Below are 13,847 nucleotides of genomic sequence, written 5' to 3'. Positions count from 1 at the left end.
CTAGTTTGAAAATTCTTTTGGGATTTGTAAAAGAGGTCGGATGGCTTATCAGCATTTCTGCTAACTAGGCGGGCATATTACTTGAAGAACACCATTAAATTCACCTTAACCCTGTAAGAAATGTATCTTACTGGGCCCTAAACTCCTTCCAGTCTACAGGTTAATGGTTTTAGCTATGAGCCCCAACACATTAAGGATCAGTAGCCAGGGATAAGTTTTCTCCAGAACCTTTACCTTTTCTATCTCCATTCAACCCAGAGATGAAGCACAGTGTTGTTTAAAGAAAGGAAGGAAGGAAGGGAGGGAGGGAGGGAGGGAAAGGAAAACAGACAGAAAGAAAGAGAGAGAGAGAGAGAGAGAGAGAGAGAGAGAGAGAGAGAGAGAGAGAGAGAGAGAGAAAGAGGAAGAGTGAATTGACTAAGTCTTCTCACACGGCCACTTTCCACAGGCAAGAGCTCAATACTCAATAGAACTGTCGTGGAAAGTGTGAACAAATGGAAGCCGACCTGCAAATGAGCGTGCACTGCCAGTCTGCTCTGCCCTGTGCCTGTGTCAGGCGAGTGTGCATGGTCAGTTCATCTGCCCTGTGTCTGTGTCAGGCTTATGTCTTTCAACCCGCTGCAAAATCACCCATGACAACGTGAGTCTTCCTGGGTGAGGTCTTCCTGATGGCTCCTGCTCTACGGTCTTCTCTTCTCAAGGTCTCAATACAAGGAATCCAACCAATGCTATTGATTCCCAAACTGACATATGCATTTAAGAAACAATTCTTCTGATATCCAAGTCATGCATCTTGGTAGGAAGCAAGCCATGTGCTTCTAAACAGTGATCTCGTGAACAGATCTGCAGCAAATTAAGAGGAAGGGGTTTTAGGGCATAGACAGTGTGTCCAAAATGCATGACTTGTTGAATCATATGCGTGTATGTATAGAGACATAGGAAGATTATATTACTCCTTTAATCCACACATACAATCCTTAGCAGTGAACAGTGTTGTATGCGGACACCAGAAACGGCCCTCCAGTGTGTGATGAGAGGTTATACATCCTGAGCCGCATTCTCCAAAACATTCCACCAGTCCTGAGTTCCTCCCGCTCAGTCTCAGGGCCTCTCTTCAATCCCCGATCTAAACATGCCTTTCGGGAATCAAATTAAACAGAGCTAAAAGGTCAGTCTTTAGTTGAAATTTGTGGAGAAAATCATACTTAATGGGCTATATGTTCTATCTGAATTCTCTTACGAGCAAGAGTTTGCTAAATACTACAGAAGTACAGAGAGCGAGAGCAATCTAAGACTGCAATAATGACTAAGATCTCCTAGTGAGATTATTAACTAGTGACAGAGCAACTCATGGATGTAAATAGGCACAAAAGAGAAGGATTTAATTCTTGAGCACACTGAAAGTACAAACCAGAACCAGAGGGTGATAAGGACGAGGTCACACTTCCCACTGTGGTTAGCTTGGCATGTTGGGGATCAGGTCGTGTTTGCACAGGGCCTTAGCCCTCTAGAGGGTATGTAACCATCAGGGATCATGGGAGAAGGGAGTAGATAAGGCTTGAACTGTACAGATATTTTAGGGAAAAAAAATAAGTGATTTACTTTAGAAATACTATGACTGTTTAAGGGAAATGCAACTATATAATTTAAATTAGAAAATAAAACTCATAACATTAACAACTGGGTTCAGATTCAGAGACTCAAAATGATATACCAAATTATAAATATTTCTTTGTAGGAAAAAGTATCATTTGGATCACCAAACAGCATCTACATTCATCCGAACGAAAATATCCTGAACATTTTTTTCCTATAGCCTCTCCAGAGACAACTTTTAAGGCTATTGTCAGGTGAGCTATACTTTGGGAATGTATATGGCAGGATCTCCTCCTGGCCACTTGGGAAGCCACCCCATCCATTCCGATTGCAGAACAATAGGCTTTTAGTGGAAATGAAGGGGGCACAGCATACAAATGAGAAGCTATGAGGAAAAATAAAACAGGGCTTGGCAGAAGGAAGAGAAAAGTTAGGGTAAGAGAAGAGATAAATGCGGTGGGGGAGCGGGGCTTCATCCCACTGAACTGGTAAATGGCCCAGAAAAGCCACCAAAGTCCCTCAGGGAGAACAGGAGAAAACAAGGGCTCCTGAGAAGACTCTGCTCCAGGGCAATGAGAGAACTAAGTTGCCAGCGGATATAGAAACGTCTGGGGGATTCCTCCATGCCCACACTTAAATGTTCTGGACTCTCCTTTATTTGCCTGCGTATCACCTGGATCTGTACTGCACACTCTGCCACGGGCAGATAGGCTATAGATGATATAGACAGACTCTTACCAGTTGATCTGATGGGACACATCTCGGGGGCAACGGTGACCCCCGGAGACCAGCACCGGCCAGCGTCACAACAGCACTGCATTTTGGTGATGGACTGAGGCAGCTGGTTAGAGCAGCGTCCGTTTGTCAGGGCGGTGTAGCAGTAGCCAGGGCGAACATCTGAGAAAACAACAAAAACACATGTGGCCTTTGGTTTGAGCTTGAGATGACACTCCTCTGCCTCCACACCTCTATGCTTCACCTTGGGGCTATGACAGACTGACCCATGAGCGTGTGTCCTAAAAAGGAAGAGCCAAACATCCCACTGGCCCAGTATGGCTTGCCCCTTACCCTTGCACACAGGGGCACTTAGCCAAAATTCCATATTTCACACCCAAGGTGGGAAGAAAAGGTTAAAATCAATGTGCCATAGAAAACACAACTAAGGAAAGCATTGGTGGTGGCAGACAGGTATTCCTAAAAACCTGTTTTTATATTAAAGACTTACTGGGTTGTCTTTGGTTTAAACTACTTAATTCAACTGGCATTAGGCAAATATTAATATAAATGCATTTAAAACAACATTAATCTGTGGCATTGAATTTTGTCTGAAATTGTGCCCCAGACTTGTGAGGTTGCATCTGGAGGGATGAACCAGTTTTCAGCCAGATCTAATATCTATTAATCGGGTTCCCTTTTGTTCTGAGGCGTTGACTAATTTTTTCAAAGGGTTAATTATTAACAAATTCCCAAAACATCAATGACTGTAGACGTTTAGTCCTATAGGACCCAACAGTTCTAGATGAGCTCTTTGCTTTTTGGCAGAAAAGCATTCTGTGGAAGCAGCATGGGGAGACACACTCCTATAGATCGCTTTTATTGGATGACATCATGTCTGATTGTCATGACAACAGCTGACACACTATATAGTACAACTCTCAGCTACCAAAAAGAGCTTATGACACAGGAAAAGACAGGGCCCTGTAAAAAGAGGAGACACATAACCAAGTGCAAATGCCTGTCGTGATCTACACAAGTGGAGGGTGTGGTTCTCCAAGCCAAACACATCTCTGTACAGTCTGACACATAATCAAGTTGTGAAAAGTAAACAATATCTGCAATATGCTTCTCATTTAAAATAAGATACGCAGGAATGGCATGCATAAAGACATTTCCGCAGTCAAAACCCCATCCTTACCTGCCATAAATCTATTAAGCAGCAAGTCTTGCCACAGAGGGTCACCCACATACACTTGTTGCCTGAGTCATTCTTAGAATACAAAGCCTTCAAATATTGATGGCTTTATTGATGAGACGTATAAAAATAAATGTGCATAATTTAGGAACATTTACCTTATTTTAAGCAAAAAAGGGTAGGCCAACCTAAACCAACCCTAGGAAAAGACTGAGGGTGAGCATCACAGGCACGAGACGATTTTGGAGTGGTACTTCTACCCCCAGCAAGCATAGATGTAATTCCCAGACAGTGTTGGTCCTGGTTCCTGTACTTCTGGACAGCTGTCTCAGCAAGAATGGATCTCATTCCAGCCAGATCCAGGAAGAAGTCTGATTGTGTGCAGACAAACCTGCCCTGTGAGGCCCTGGGATGGTTGCCTCTCCAGGAAAATGGTGGGAAAATGGGAGTTGTACATTCTAACTTTAAAAGCCTCCAAGCGTCTAATGTTTTATGTGCTAGGATAGTACATATTTTGGGCATGGAACCCAAAGACTTTAAAGAATGGGCAGAGATTCTCAAGCCTGGTTTGCATCCCAGCTTCGAATGGAGTTGGTGGTCCAACCCCATTGTAAATACTTAACCAGATTGTAAAATGCGTGCATGTAACTTGCAGATTGCTGGTTTCTCCTTCCGAGCAAAGCTGGGACCTACAGCTGCCAAGGGTAAACTCTTAATGGGTTAATGCCTATTGTTTTGAAAATTAACTGATACCAAGTTGTTACAGATCTGGCCAACTAGTATGTTAAATCAACGGATCAAAGACTCTTGATCAGTGCGGTAAAGTGGGGACCGTTGGGGCTGAAATGACGAGCTGCTTGTGGGTTACTGGCAGCCACTGATTTACAAACGGCACAGAAGAGGGAGGACTTGAACTTGGTTCCCAGAACCTATACCAATAGGCTCACAACCGCCGGGTGACTCCAGCTCTGGGGAGTCCAGTACCCTCTTCTGGCCTCCACCGGCACCTGAGCTCACACGTGCATGAAGTCACATACACATAATTAAAAATAAAATAAGTTTTTTAAAAAAATGAATAAATTAAACCGTCATTCAATTTCTGTCTTCATGCAAGCAAAACACCAAAACCAGTAAAAGTAGAACTGCCATGCCTGAAGTGTGTGTGCGTGTGTGTGTGCATGCGTGTGTGTGTGCGTGTGTGTGTGCATGTGCGTGTGTGTGTGCATGTGTGTGTGTGTGCGTATTTGTGTAGCACGTGCTACACACACATATGGGTGCGTGCATGTGCTGCCTTACCTGGAGTATGTATGTATATATGTAGGTACTGATGGCTGCAGTGTATGTAGAATCACTGGACACAGATCAAAGATCGCTAGTTGTGTCCTGGTGAAAAATACCTGAGATGTTTGAGCAAGAATGTTATTTAAACAAATCACTATTTTAGGAAGGTAAATGGGACAAAGTAGATCGTATAGAAGCCAGGTCAATTAAAGATTATTACGAGATGTCAGACCTAGATTAGCATAGATTCTGGGAAGTGACTAAAGGTGGCCATAGAGATACAACACAGCTAAAGGCAGTCATAGAAAGACAACTGAGCCTTAACTCACGCGCTGAGGACATCGGCAACAAATCCATGAACAAGGACACAAGATGCTGCTACCACCCAACAGGATGCTCCATTGCTGAATGCATTTCCACAAATGCTCATCTTCCCCTCAACTGCTCCGTTAGCAAACTTAGCCAGAGAGATGGTCATGATGTATAAAATCCGTGCTTGTAATTCAACCCACCTATGCATTTGGTGCCATCAGGAGAGGTGTAAAATCCCGGGGGACATTTGCAGAAGTAACTGCTCACTGTGTTTGTGCACTCTCCGCCGTCACAGACTCCGGGAATGGTGCTGCACTCGTCGATATCTGCAATAGAAGGGAGCTCCTGTTACCTGGAGGGAATGATAGGAGCTGCATGGTTACACAGACGCAGACGGAGTGCTTGGGAAGCTCAGACCCAGGAAGCACTAGTCTGCCCCGAGTTAAAGCTACCCAGGGAAGAGCCTATTCAGGCAGATGTTCCCGAGGGTTTACCAAATTCAAGAGATGGAGCCAAAGGAGCCCACCCTCTTTAGAACCTGACACTAACAGGCTAGCAGGTGTGCTTCTATTCCAAATGCATTCATTTTGACAGCCTCTCTTTCTATGTATATTTTGTACTACATTAAACTCCTCTGCTAACTATTCTATATCCCTCAACATTTTCTGTATTTGTTTTCAATCAGATTTCCCACAGGGCAGAAACTTCGATTCTTCAGAGGAGACTCTGTGGCATGGGCACTGCTTAGGAGTGGGTGACTTGGGGTAATCAGACTAGGGGTAGGAAGTGTTTCTCAGAAGCACATCCAAATGAGCATGATGATGATCCTCTGTTGGAAGGATGTGTATTCAGTGAGTGGACTAGACACTGGGTACTGGAGTCAGTTTCCTCTTCAAGGAAGGACTTACTGCCTCTGCTGTTGGAGACGGGGTCAATGGACCGTCTTTGACTTTTGGTTCTGTCAGGGATTGTTGAGCTGTATAGGGATACTTTGACTGAGATTGCACCCTGCCCAGGTACCCCATATCTAATAGGAAATCATGGAAGATGGGTAAAAGTTCGGTCATCTCAATGAAACGAGAGACATCAGTAGAGATCTTACGGGTACTTGACTCAACACCACCCAGGCTACTTTTGCCACAGCAGCCTCTGCCATCAGTTGATGCTGCTCCTGGGATGTACAAAGCTCACCCGATCTGTCCTCACATTCTGCCCATTTCTCCCTCTTTTCCCCACATACTAATCCTAAGGAAATCCCTTAACAAATATATTGGGTGCTATAGAGGCCAAAGTGGATCAGCTGCTAGGGCCTGAGGCCACTGGTCTCCTCCAAGGAAACAATCAGCATTCCATTTGAAAAAAAATCTAACCATTTCCTCAAAAGGAGGTTTTCAAATGCCCAAACTCTCACTGATGTGGATCAACAGTGGCAGGGAAGAAAGGCGAAGAGATAGGGAGCACACTGTACTACCTATGACAAGCTCAAAGGGCAGCCTACACTGTGCCAAGGAAAGACAGGATTTTCCCAGGCCTCTTGGAGGAACCACTGCAGCCAGGCTGGCATTGCTGGCACTCAGGAAGGCTTAGGATCATGAAATAGAAACATTTCCTCCAGTCCACGGGCTCTTCTTCATTTAAAAACAAAACAGGGTTCTAAGTGGACCACATTCAAGTACATTCTCATCCCTTCATGCATATTCTCATTCAAGTTGACCCTTATAGTCACAAAGTCGGCAGTGACACCAATCTCCACGCTGCTTAGCCTTGTGAAAAGCAAAGCCACCATTCTTATATGTTAGCCTAGAGGCTGACGCGATAATTTCACGGAGCACAGAGTCAAAGCTTTGGTACCCGGCACCATCACTGTGAAACTGCAGCTGGTACAGTAAAGCTCTTCCAGGAGAGAAGCAGCCTGGCAGGGATGCTGCCGTGGCACAGTGGAAGACCCAGCACCGTGCCCCTAGACTCCTTACAACAGCTCCGTTTTCAGTATCCTCCTGTCTTTCTGTTGTCCCACTTACTCCGAGCACAGAGTCAGTCTATTGATGAGCCTGCAAAACTTCAAACCTCATTTAACGACACAACTGCAAGGCAAGACGTTGTGGTGATTTGAATGAGTGGCCCCAACAGACTCATAGATTTGTGTACCTGGTCCCCAGTTGGAGAAACTGTTTGAGAAAAATTAGGAGGTGTGGCTTTGTTGGAAGATGTGTGTCACTGGGGGTGGGCTTTGAGGTCTCAAAAGCCCACACCTTTCCCAGGTTCTCTTCCTCGTACTTGTGGATCCGGATGTGAGCTCTCGGCTGCTACTCTAGTCCCGTGTCTGCCTGCCTGCTGCCATGCTCCCCACGACTCCAGACATCCAGAACTGTGAGTCGCAAATAATGTGCTTTCCTTTGTAAGCTGCCTGTCATGGTGTTTGGTCGTGGTAATTTCCCAGGGTGCCTTTCTAAAGGGTCCTCAAATGTTAGCATCACATATGCTTAACGAAGGTCACGTGATGATCTATTAAAATAGCTTTCCAGCCTATTAACAGAGACAAATGCTAGCATTGTTGGTTAAGCCACTTAGCATAATACATCAATATCCAAAGAGATTAAGATACCATAATGATCAGGAAAAAGTTATTTTGGAAACATAACTAACTTTGGCAGGATGTGGTAATATCTTCCACCTGCCAACCAGTGACAATGGCATCATCTGTTAAAAATAGCAACAGTGACGACAATGAGAGTTCCAGTGTGCTGAGAGCCAGGGCATGTCGAAAATTCTAAGTCAGCTAATCCTTGCCATGTTGGTGTGGTTATGGGACCTGACTTCCATATGTCTGATGCTTGGGTGTGCTTGTCTCACACTGAAAACTAACAAGGCCTGCAGAAAACTAACAAGAAATAAAGCTTGAAGTAGGAAAAGATCCAGGCCTGGAGGGGCGGGCCTCTCTTCCCAGCTATTTGGGAGTCAGGAAGAAGACTCAAGAGTTAAAGGCTAGCCTAGGCTACAGGCAAAATTCAAGGCCAGCCTGGGCAACCAGGTAAAATCATGCCTCAAAAATATCAGTACTCCTGACATGCTTAGGCCAAGGTCAAGCCAGGGGGCGAAGGGAAGCAAGCAGGTTCATCATTTGCAGTGATGGCAAACCCAAGTCACCAGCTGGCTAGGGCTAGAGAAGTCCAGCTTTGCCGTATGTCCTCAAATGCTACCAGTCAGGAGCTCTAGTGGAACATACACCTTAATGTTCACCCACCAAGGTGAAACAGGAGGAGACAAAATTGTCACACACAAAGGCGTGCAAATACTTTTGAATTCTCGAATGTCCCGCCCCCGGTGACCTGCTCTTCTGCCGTCTACTCTCATGAATCACCTTGATCTCAGTTGCATGGCTTCAGAATGACAATGGGGCTGGGGGTGGGGGAATTGTGATCTCATCATCAGATGGGGTGGAAGTGCCTTAAGGGACGGGTTACGTGCAAAGCATCTTAACTAGAGTCACAGGCTAGCCCTCTTCCTCCTGGTACATTACCTTCCCAGGCTCCTACAGCCCTACTCTTATCTCCTTTTAGGAGAATTTCAGGCATCCCAAGAAACAGAATCTAAAACCAGTGGCTTGAGTATGGTTTCCATAAACCAGTTTTTATCAAATACCAGTCATGAACGGACAACAGTTTAGGAGGCCTGCTGGGTGCAGTGGGGACTGGCAGGCAAGAGCTACTTCTGCAGTCTGAACACCTCTCCAGATATCCTTAAGGCTGGAAGTGAAAGGCATGGCTAACTGGTGAGAAGCTCCCCTGACGGCTACACTAGCCACAACAGCTGCCGGCAGTTCCCTCCTCCTCACCAGCTGCCAGTCCTCTGCCCCTGTTCTCCTGCTTCACCTGTGGTCACCAGGTTTTTCTTCCTCCCTACTCCACATCCCTATCCTGGGCTCTGCATGGGAAGAACAGACTTGATGGAACCTGCCTGTCTCGGCACCAAGGAAGATAACTCCTGGACACTTGGGTATCCAGAACTCAGTCCACAAGAGTGGCTTGACAAGAGAACCAACTGCCTGATCCTGGATGTCTCCATTACTGTCCAGGTGGGAATTGGGGAGCAGTCTAAACACTGTAGCAGTTGACACTACAGATTTATGCACCGGTGAACTTGGTTTTACTGCACAAATGCAGTTTATAAGAAACCTTCAATTGACAAGCAGACAGTCAATGCTGCTTTAGCCACATAATGATATCATAAGTCACAGATCACAACTGGGAAGAGTAAGTGGAGAGGCAGAGTCTGGGTTAAAGAACTGAAAAGAGCCTCTATCAGCTTGTTGGCAGAGCTGACACCTGATGTAACTAAGACCATAACGAGAAGTAGGACTTTAACAGGCCCAGGCTCAGGCCCAGGCCCAGGTCCACCTCACTCACAAGGCTCTTTAGTCTATACCATTAACTGTGCAAGGGGATAACTACGCTGGGTGGAAAGGTGAGCACAGCCACCAGGAGTTCCACCTGTGGTTATGGGTCAAACAGCCCCAGGGATGCTCATTGGTGCCCAAGATGACAGGAAGTCCAAAAGCAAATAGCCATTAGGTAACTATGGCATGACTGTCATAAAGAGAAGTCCCAAGCATTTTAAAATTCCTTTGCATCGTGCTGTGCTCATAGGGTTGCTGGAGACTGGGCTGATGATAATCTAAATCCCCAAACATTAAAGGTTAATCATTAACTCCTTCCAGAAATAAAATTTAATCCCTTAACTACATTTTTTTTTGTTTCTTAATTTCCTCCCACAGTAACCTATGCACATGTGGGCTGGGTTTTCAGAAGGGGGAGGTGCATCTGCTCCTGCAGCACACAGCTCCTTCAGCTCCGCACTCATCAGAGAAACTAGCAAGAAGGTGCCTGTGAGCCTCACCCAAATCACAGCTATAAATCTGTCTTTGACATTTACAAATGTTTAAAATCTAATATTGAATAGCTACGGCTTATTAATTTGCATTTTAACTGTTCTAAAGTGTATTTATTAAACCTTATGCTACAGTGTTTTGTTAGGGCTTAGAAAGATATAATAAGGGGAGAATTCTGAAGAGGACACTCTCATGAAAAGCCTTCAAATAAAGTCACCCTGCAGTGGAGCGCTGGTAGTGGGCATCTTGGGAATTTGCTAACACCGGCTGGGCTGAAGTGGCTTTATTATTATTACTATAAGAACTGCATGATTTCTTTACTTCTAAGTCAAAGGAAAGCACAGTTTAAAGGCCGGCCACAGTGCCAGTGCCATGCTCAGCAGGTTTTACTGCTGAGCCTGAGACTGAACCCCTGGACCCACACAATGGAAGGCAAGAGCCTACTCCTGCCTACTCCTCAGACCTCCACATGTGCGCCATGGGTACAGAACACATATATACATGTAACCCTTTCCTCCTCTTAAGCTGATGGCCTCGGGTGTCTCGTCATAGTAACGAAAAGCTGACTCACACACGGGCACAGAACGAAGACGCCATTATGCAGGTCCTCTTCTTTAGTCCCTGCAGGGTCTCTTTTCCTCTTCATGTTTGTGACCTAGATTTGCTAGGCTCCCTCCCTTGACCACAGAGGGAAGCCTGTGCCCAAACAGTGCCATTCCCCAAGTGTGCTGCCCTAACTGAAACACAATAAAAGGCCTGAAGGAAAGAATCCAGCTTGCAGAGGGTTCTGGGAAGACTTTCTGATGACGTTTCTACCCCGGGGCCAAGATAGGTCAACAATGTTCCAACCAGGCCCAGGTCGGAGCACAGGGGTAACTAACAAGGAAATATCCTATCTGATGTCAATTTGCATAGAAAAATAGAGACAGGAAAAAGCACCACCTAATTCAATGTAACTGTATTATGTATGCAGAGGAGAGACGAGCTCTAGTCAAAGGGCCCTGTTCTCTGTCTGGCTTCAGATTCCCAAGTGCACTCGAGAATCTGGTTTAGTTGTCAGAAATATTAAATAATTCTCAGGTTGAGTTTTTAATCCATTAGATATATCACAAAGTAGGGTTTTTTTTTTTTAAGCATTAATAAAAAGATCTGAGTTCCTTGTTTTTAAGTGTGACCATTACATCTGTATCTTCTACATGATACACACCCGTGGACTATTCCTGACTGCTAACTGTTTTAGTCAAGCAAAAAGCAAAAGGCAGAAAATTTTTTGCTTGGGCTGGAAGTCACTGTGGTTCTAGAAGACAAAACACAGGCTAGACAGGCCATATGGTCTCCCCTGCCCTAAACCCTAAAGCTGACTATAACATAGTATAGAGTTGCACAGTATAGTAAGCTGAGAAAAGCTTTAAAATGTTAGGCATAACCCGTTGTTGAAATGGATTCTACGTGCAAGGAACCTCATTACACCATCACGAAGGACACCCGTAATAATGACTGAGTATCCATGCCCAAATATTTTTAAATAGTTCTAAGTATTAGGAATTAGAATGAAAGCTCAGCATGGTGGTCCATATCTAGTCCCAGCACCTAGAAGGTAGACGCCAGTGGACCTCTGTCAGTTTGAGGCTAGTCTGGTCTACATAGCAGGTTCCAGGCCAGTCAGGGCTACAGGGTAAGTGTCTCATAAAAGAGAGAGAAGGAGAGAGAGAGAGAGAGAGAGAGAGAGAGAGAGAGAGAGAGAGAGAGAGAGAGAAAGAGAGAAAAAATATTAGAGATAATAGTTCTCATCTAGGAAAAAGTGTCAATACAACCCACTCAATTAGGACCAGAGTCCAAAGGAAGCCCTGCAGCTGCCAGAACGGCTTCACTCAACACGGAGAAAAGTGGAGCAGGCCTTTGCCCTGTGAGCACCAACACTCTCCTGCGCGCACTTACATCTACAGCTTCTCAAACCCATTCCGCTAGAGAAAATCACTATTACTATTCTTTAAAACATGGTATGATTTTATGAAGCCTGATTTCCATGAGACAGGAACTAAACTGTCTCATGGCTCCACAGTTGAAATAACTGAGGATAACATACTTGATTGCAGCTGCAATTATAAATGATGTCAATTAATATTTTTAAAAAAAATCACCCTAACCCACAAAGGCAATTCTATGATAACTAAGTAGTTCCATTCTGGGCGAGCAACATTAAAGTCAGGCCGCAGTTTATTGATCATACGTCATATCAGAAGCTGTCTTCTGTTGTTTTGACAGACTGGAGAATCCACAAGGAGGCTAGAAGCACAAGAGAAATCTACTTTGAGTGAATTGTTTCTCTTCTGGAGTCTAAGAAGGTAAATAACACAACTGTGTTCAACAAAAAACACAGACTTTGACGTGAAACCTCAGGCCATACCTGGTGGGAGGAGAGGCTAAGAAAAGACCAGCTTTCTCTGAGCTTGATACAGATGAATCTTTGATTGTTGCTCCAAGGCTTTCCGACCATACTCCTCCATGAACCCAGCAAAAAATAAAAACTCAGAGCTGTCTACATATGTTTTGGATGCTTCCATCTCAAAAGCAAACTACTGCACTGGAAGCCAGCCCACTTCTGCATGCAACAGTAGTGGCAGGCATCAACATGTCGCCTGTGTATACATAGTAGAACCCTACTCTATAAACTAAACACAAATAGGAAATTCTACTTCAGGTCACGTTTTTTGCTTGGTGAACATTAGAAAGCTTTCGTTCGGTAGACAATATGTTGTGGTCCAGAAAAGAAAATCCTAAATTCTAACTAGGAGCACCAATATTAATGTCAATATGTCAAACCACCCTCAAAAGCCCACATTTTTGCTAGAAAATATCAGTGGTATAACTTTGAATGATATCTAATGATCAAATTTAAATTTATGCCTTTAGAACTATATAAAACATTCATCTTGAACATTTTAAACCAAATATCAGCCTAAAATATTTCATGTTTTAATATTTAATTTGATTCATATGAGCCTCTTATTTAGTGTCTATAAAAGTAGAACAAGCTGTAGGGGCTGTTCTGGTTCCAGAGGCATATGATTCCTGCTGGACGGTTATACTTACACTCTCATGGGGAAGACAGACAGGTCTTGGATATAATCTATAAATAAGCTTGCTGTTGATGCCATCTTGTTTGCCCCCCCCCCCACCATTCCCTGTATCTGCAAAGCATGAGGTTGCTTACCTTCACATTTTTGTGACACTTCATTAAATTTGTGTCCAGCAGGGCATTTGCACTCAAAAGACCCAACAGTGTTAATGCAATTTCCTCCTTGACAAAGCCCGGGGATAGCCTGGCACTCGTCCACATCTGTCAGATTTGGGAAAAGAAAAAGACTCATTGCAGAAGAAAGATTAACAGTTTATCACAATTATATGTATGCCAAGGCGTCCATCACAGCTTTTAGAATATGATGATAGCAACTGTTATGAATATATTATGTACAATAACTAGGTTATTAACATAGCTTAGTCAATAACGCTCAATAAGAAGGAGCCCTGCCTCCCTGCAAGCAGAGGAGATTATTTCTATTAATTTTGGAACTTTATTAGACACAGCAAAGTAGAATATATAATGATGGAAATGGCCATTTTTACTGTGTCATTTTTAGCTTCAGATTTTCAATAATAATTCAAAGTATCTAAGGTAGGCTTCAAAATCATGTGATTCACGTCTATAAACGTTATCTTTAAGTGTTACATTGAATGACAAAGGTAACATCAAATTCACTTGTGACCCAGAGGTAGCCACACCATAGCCAGACCCAGAGGTTGCCACACCATAGCCAGACCCAGAGGTCACCACACCATAGCCAGTGTCTTCACATC

At 44.2% G+C, this 13,847-nt stretch overlaps 1 protein-coding gene across 1 annotated transcript in view; it reads right to left on the bottom strand.

The window, feature by feature from the left end:
• Fbn1 (fibrillin 1) overlaps positions 1 to 13,847 on the bottom strand; it is a 205,486-nt gene that overhangs the window by 95,405 nt on the left and 96,234 nt on the right. The window contains exons 8-10 of the mRNA XM_038330599.2: positions 13,204 to 13,329; positions 5,302 to 5,427; positions 2,335 to 2,493 (exon numbers count right to left, since the gene is read on the bottom strand). Coding sequence (XP_038186527.1) covers positions 2,335 to 2,493; positions 5,302 to 5,427; positions 13,204 to 13,329 — 411 coding nt within the window. The remainder of the gene's footprint in view (positions 1 to 2,334; positions 2,494 to 5,301; positions 5,428 to 13,203; positions 13,330 to 13,847) is intronic.

This window comes from Arvicola amphibius, chromosome 5, assembly GCF_903992535.2.
Source record: "Arvicola amphibius chromosome 5, mArvAmp1.2, whole genome shotgun sequence".
In the NCBI taxonomy this organism is placed as follows: domain Eukaryota; kingdom Metazoa; phylum Chordata; class Mammalia; order Rodentia; family Cricetidae; genus Arvicola; species Arvicola amphibius.
Note: the sequence above shows the minus strand (reverse complement) of the source record. Positions and strands in the feature narration are given on the sequence as shown.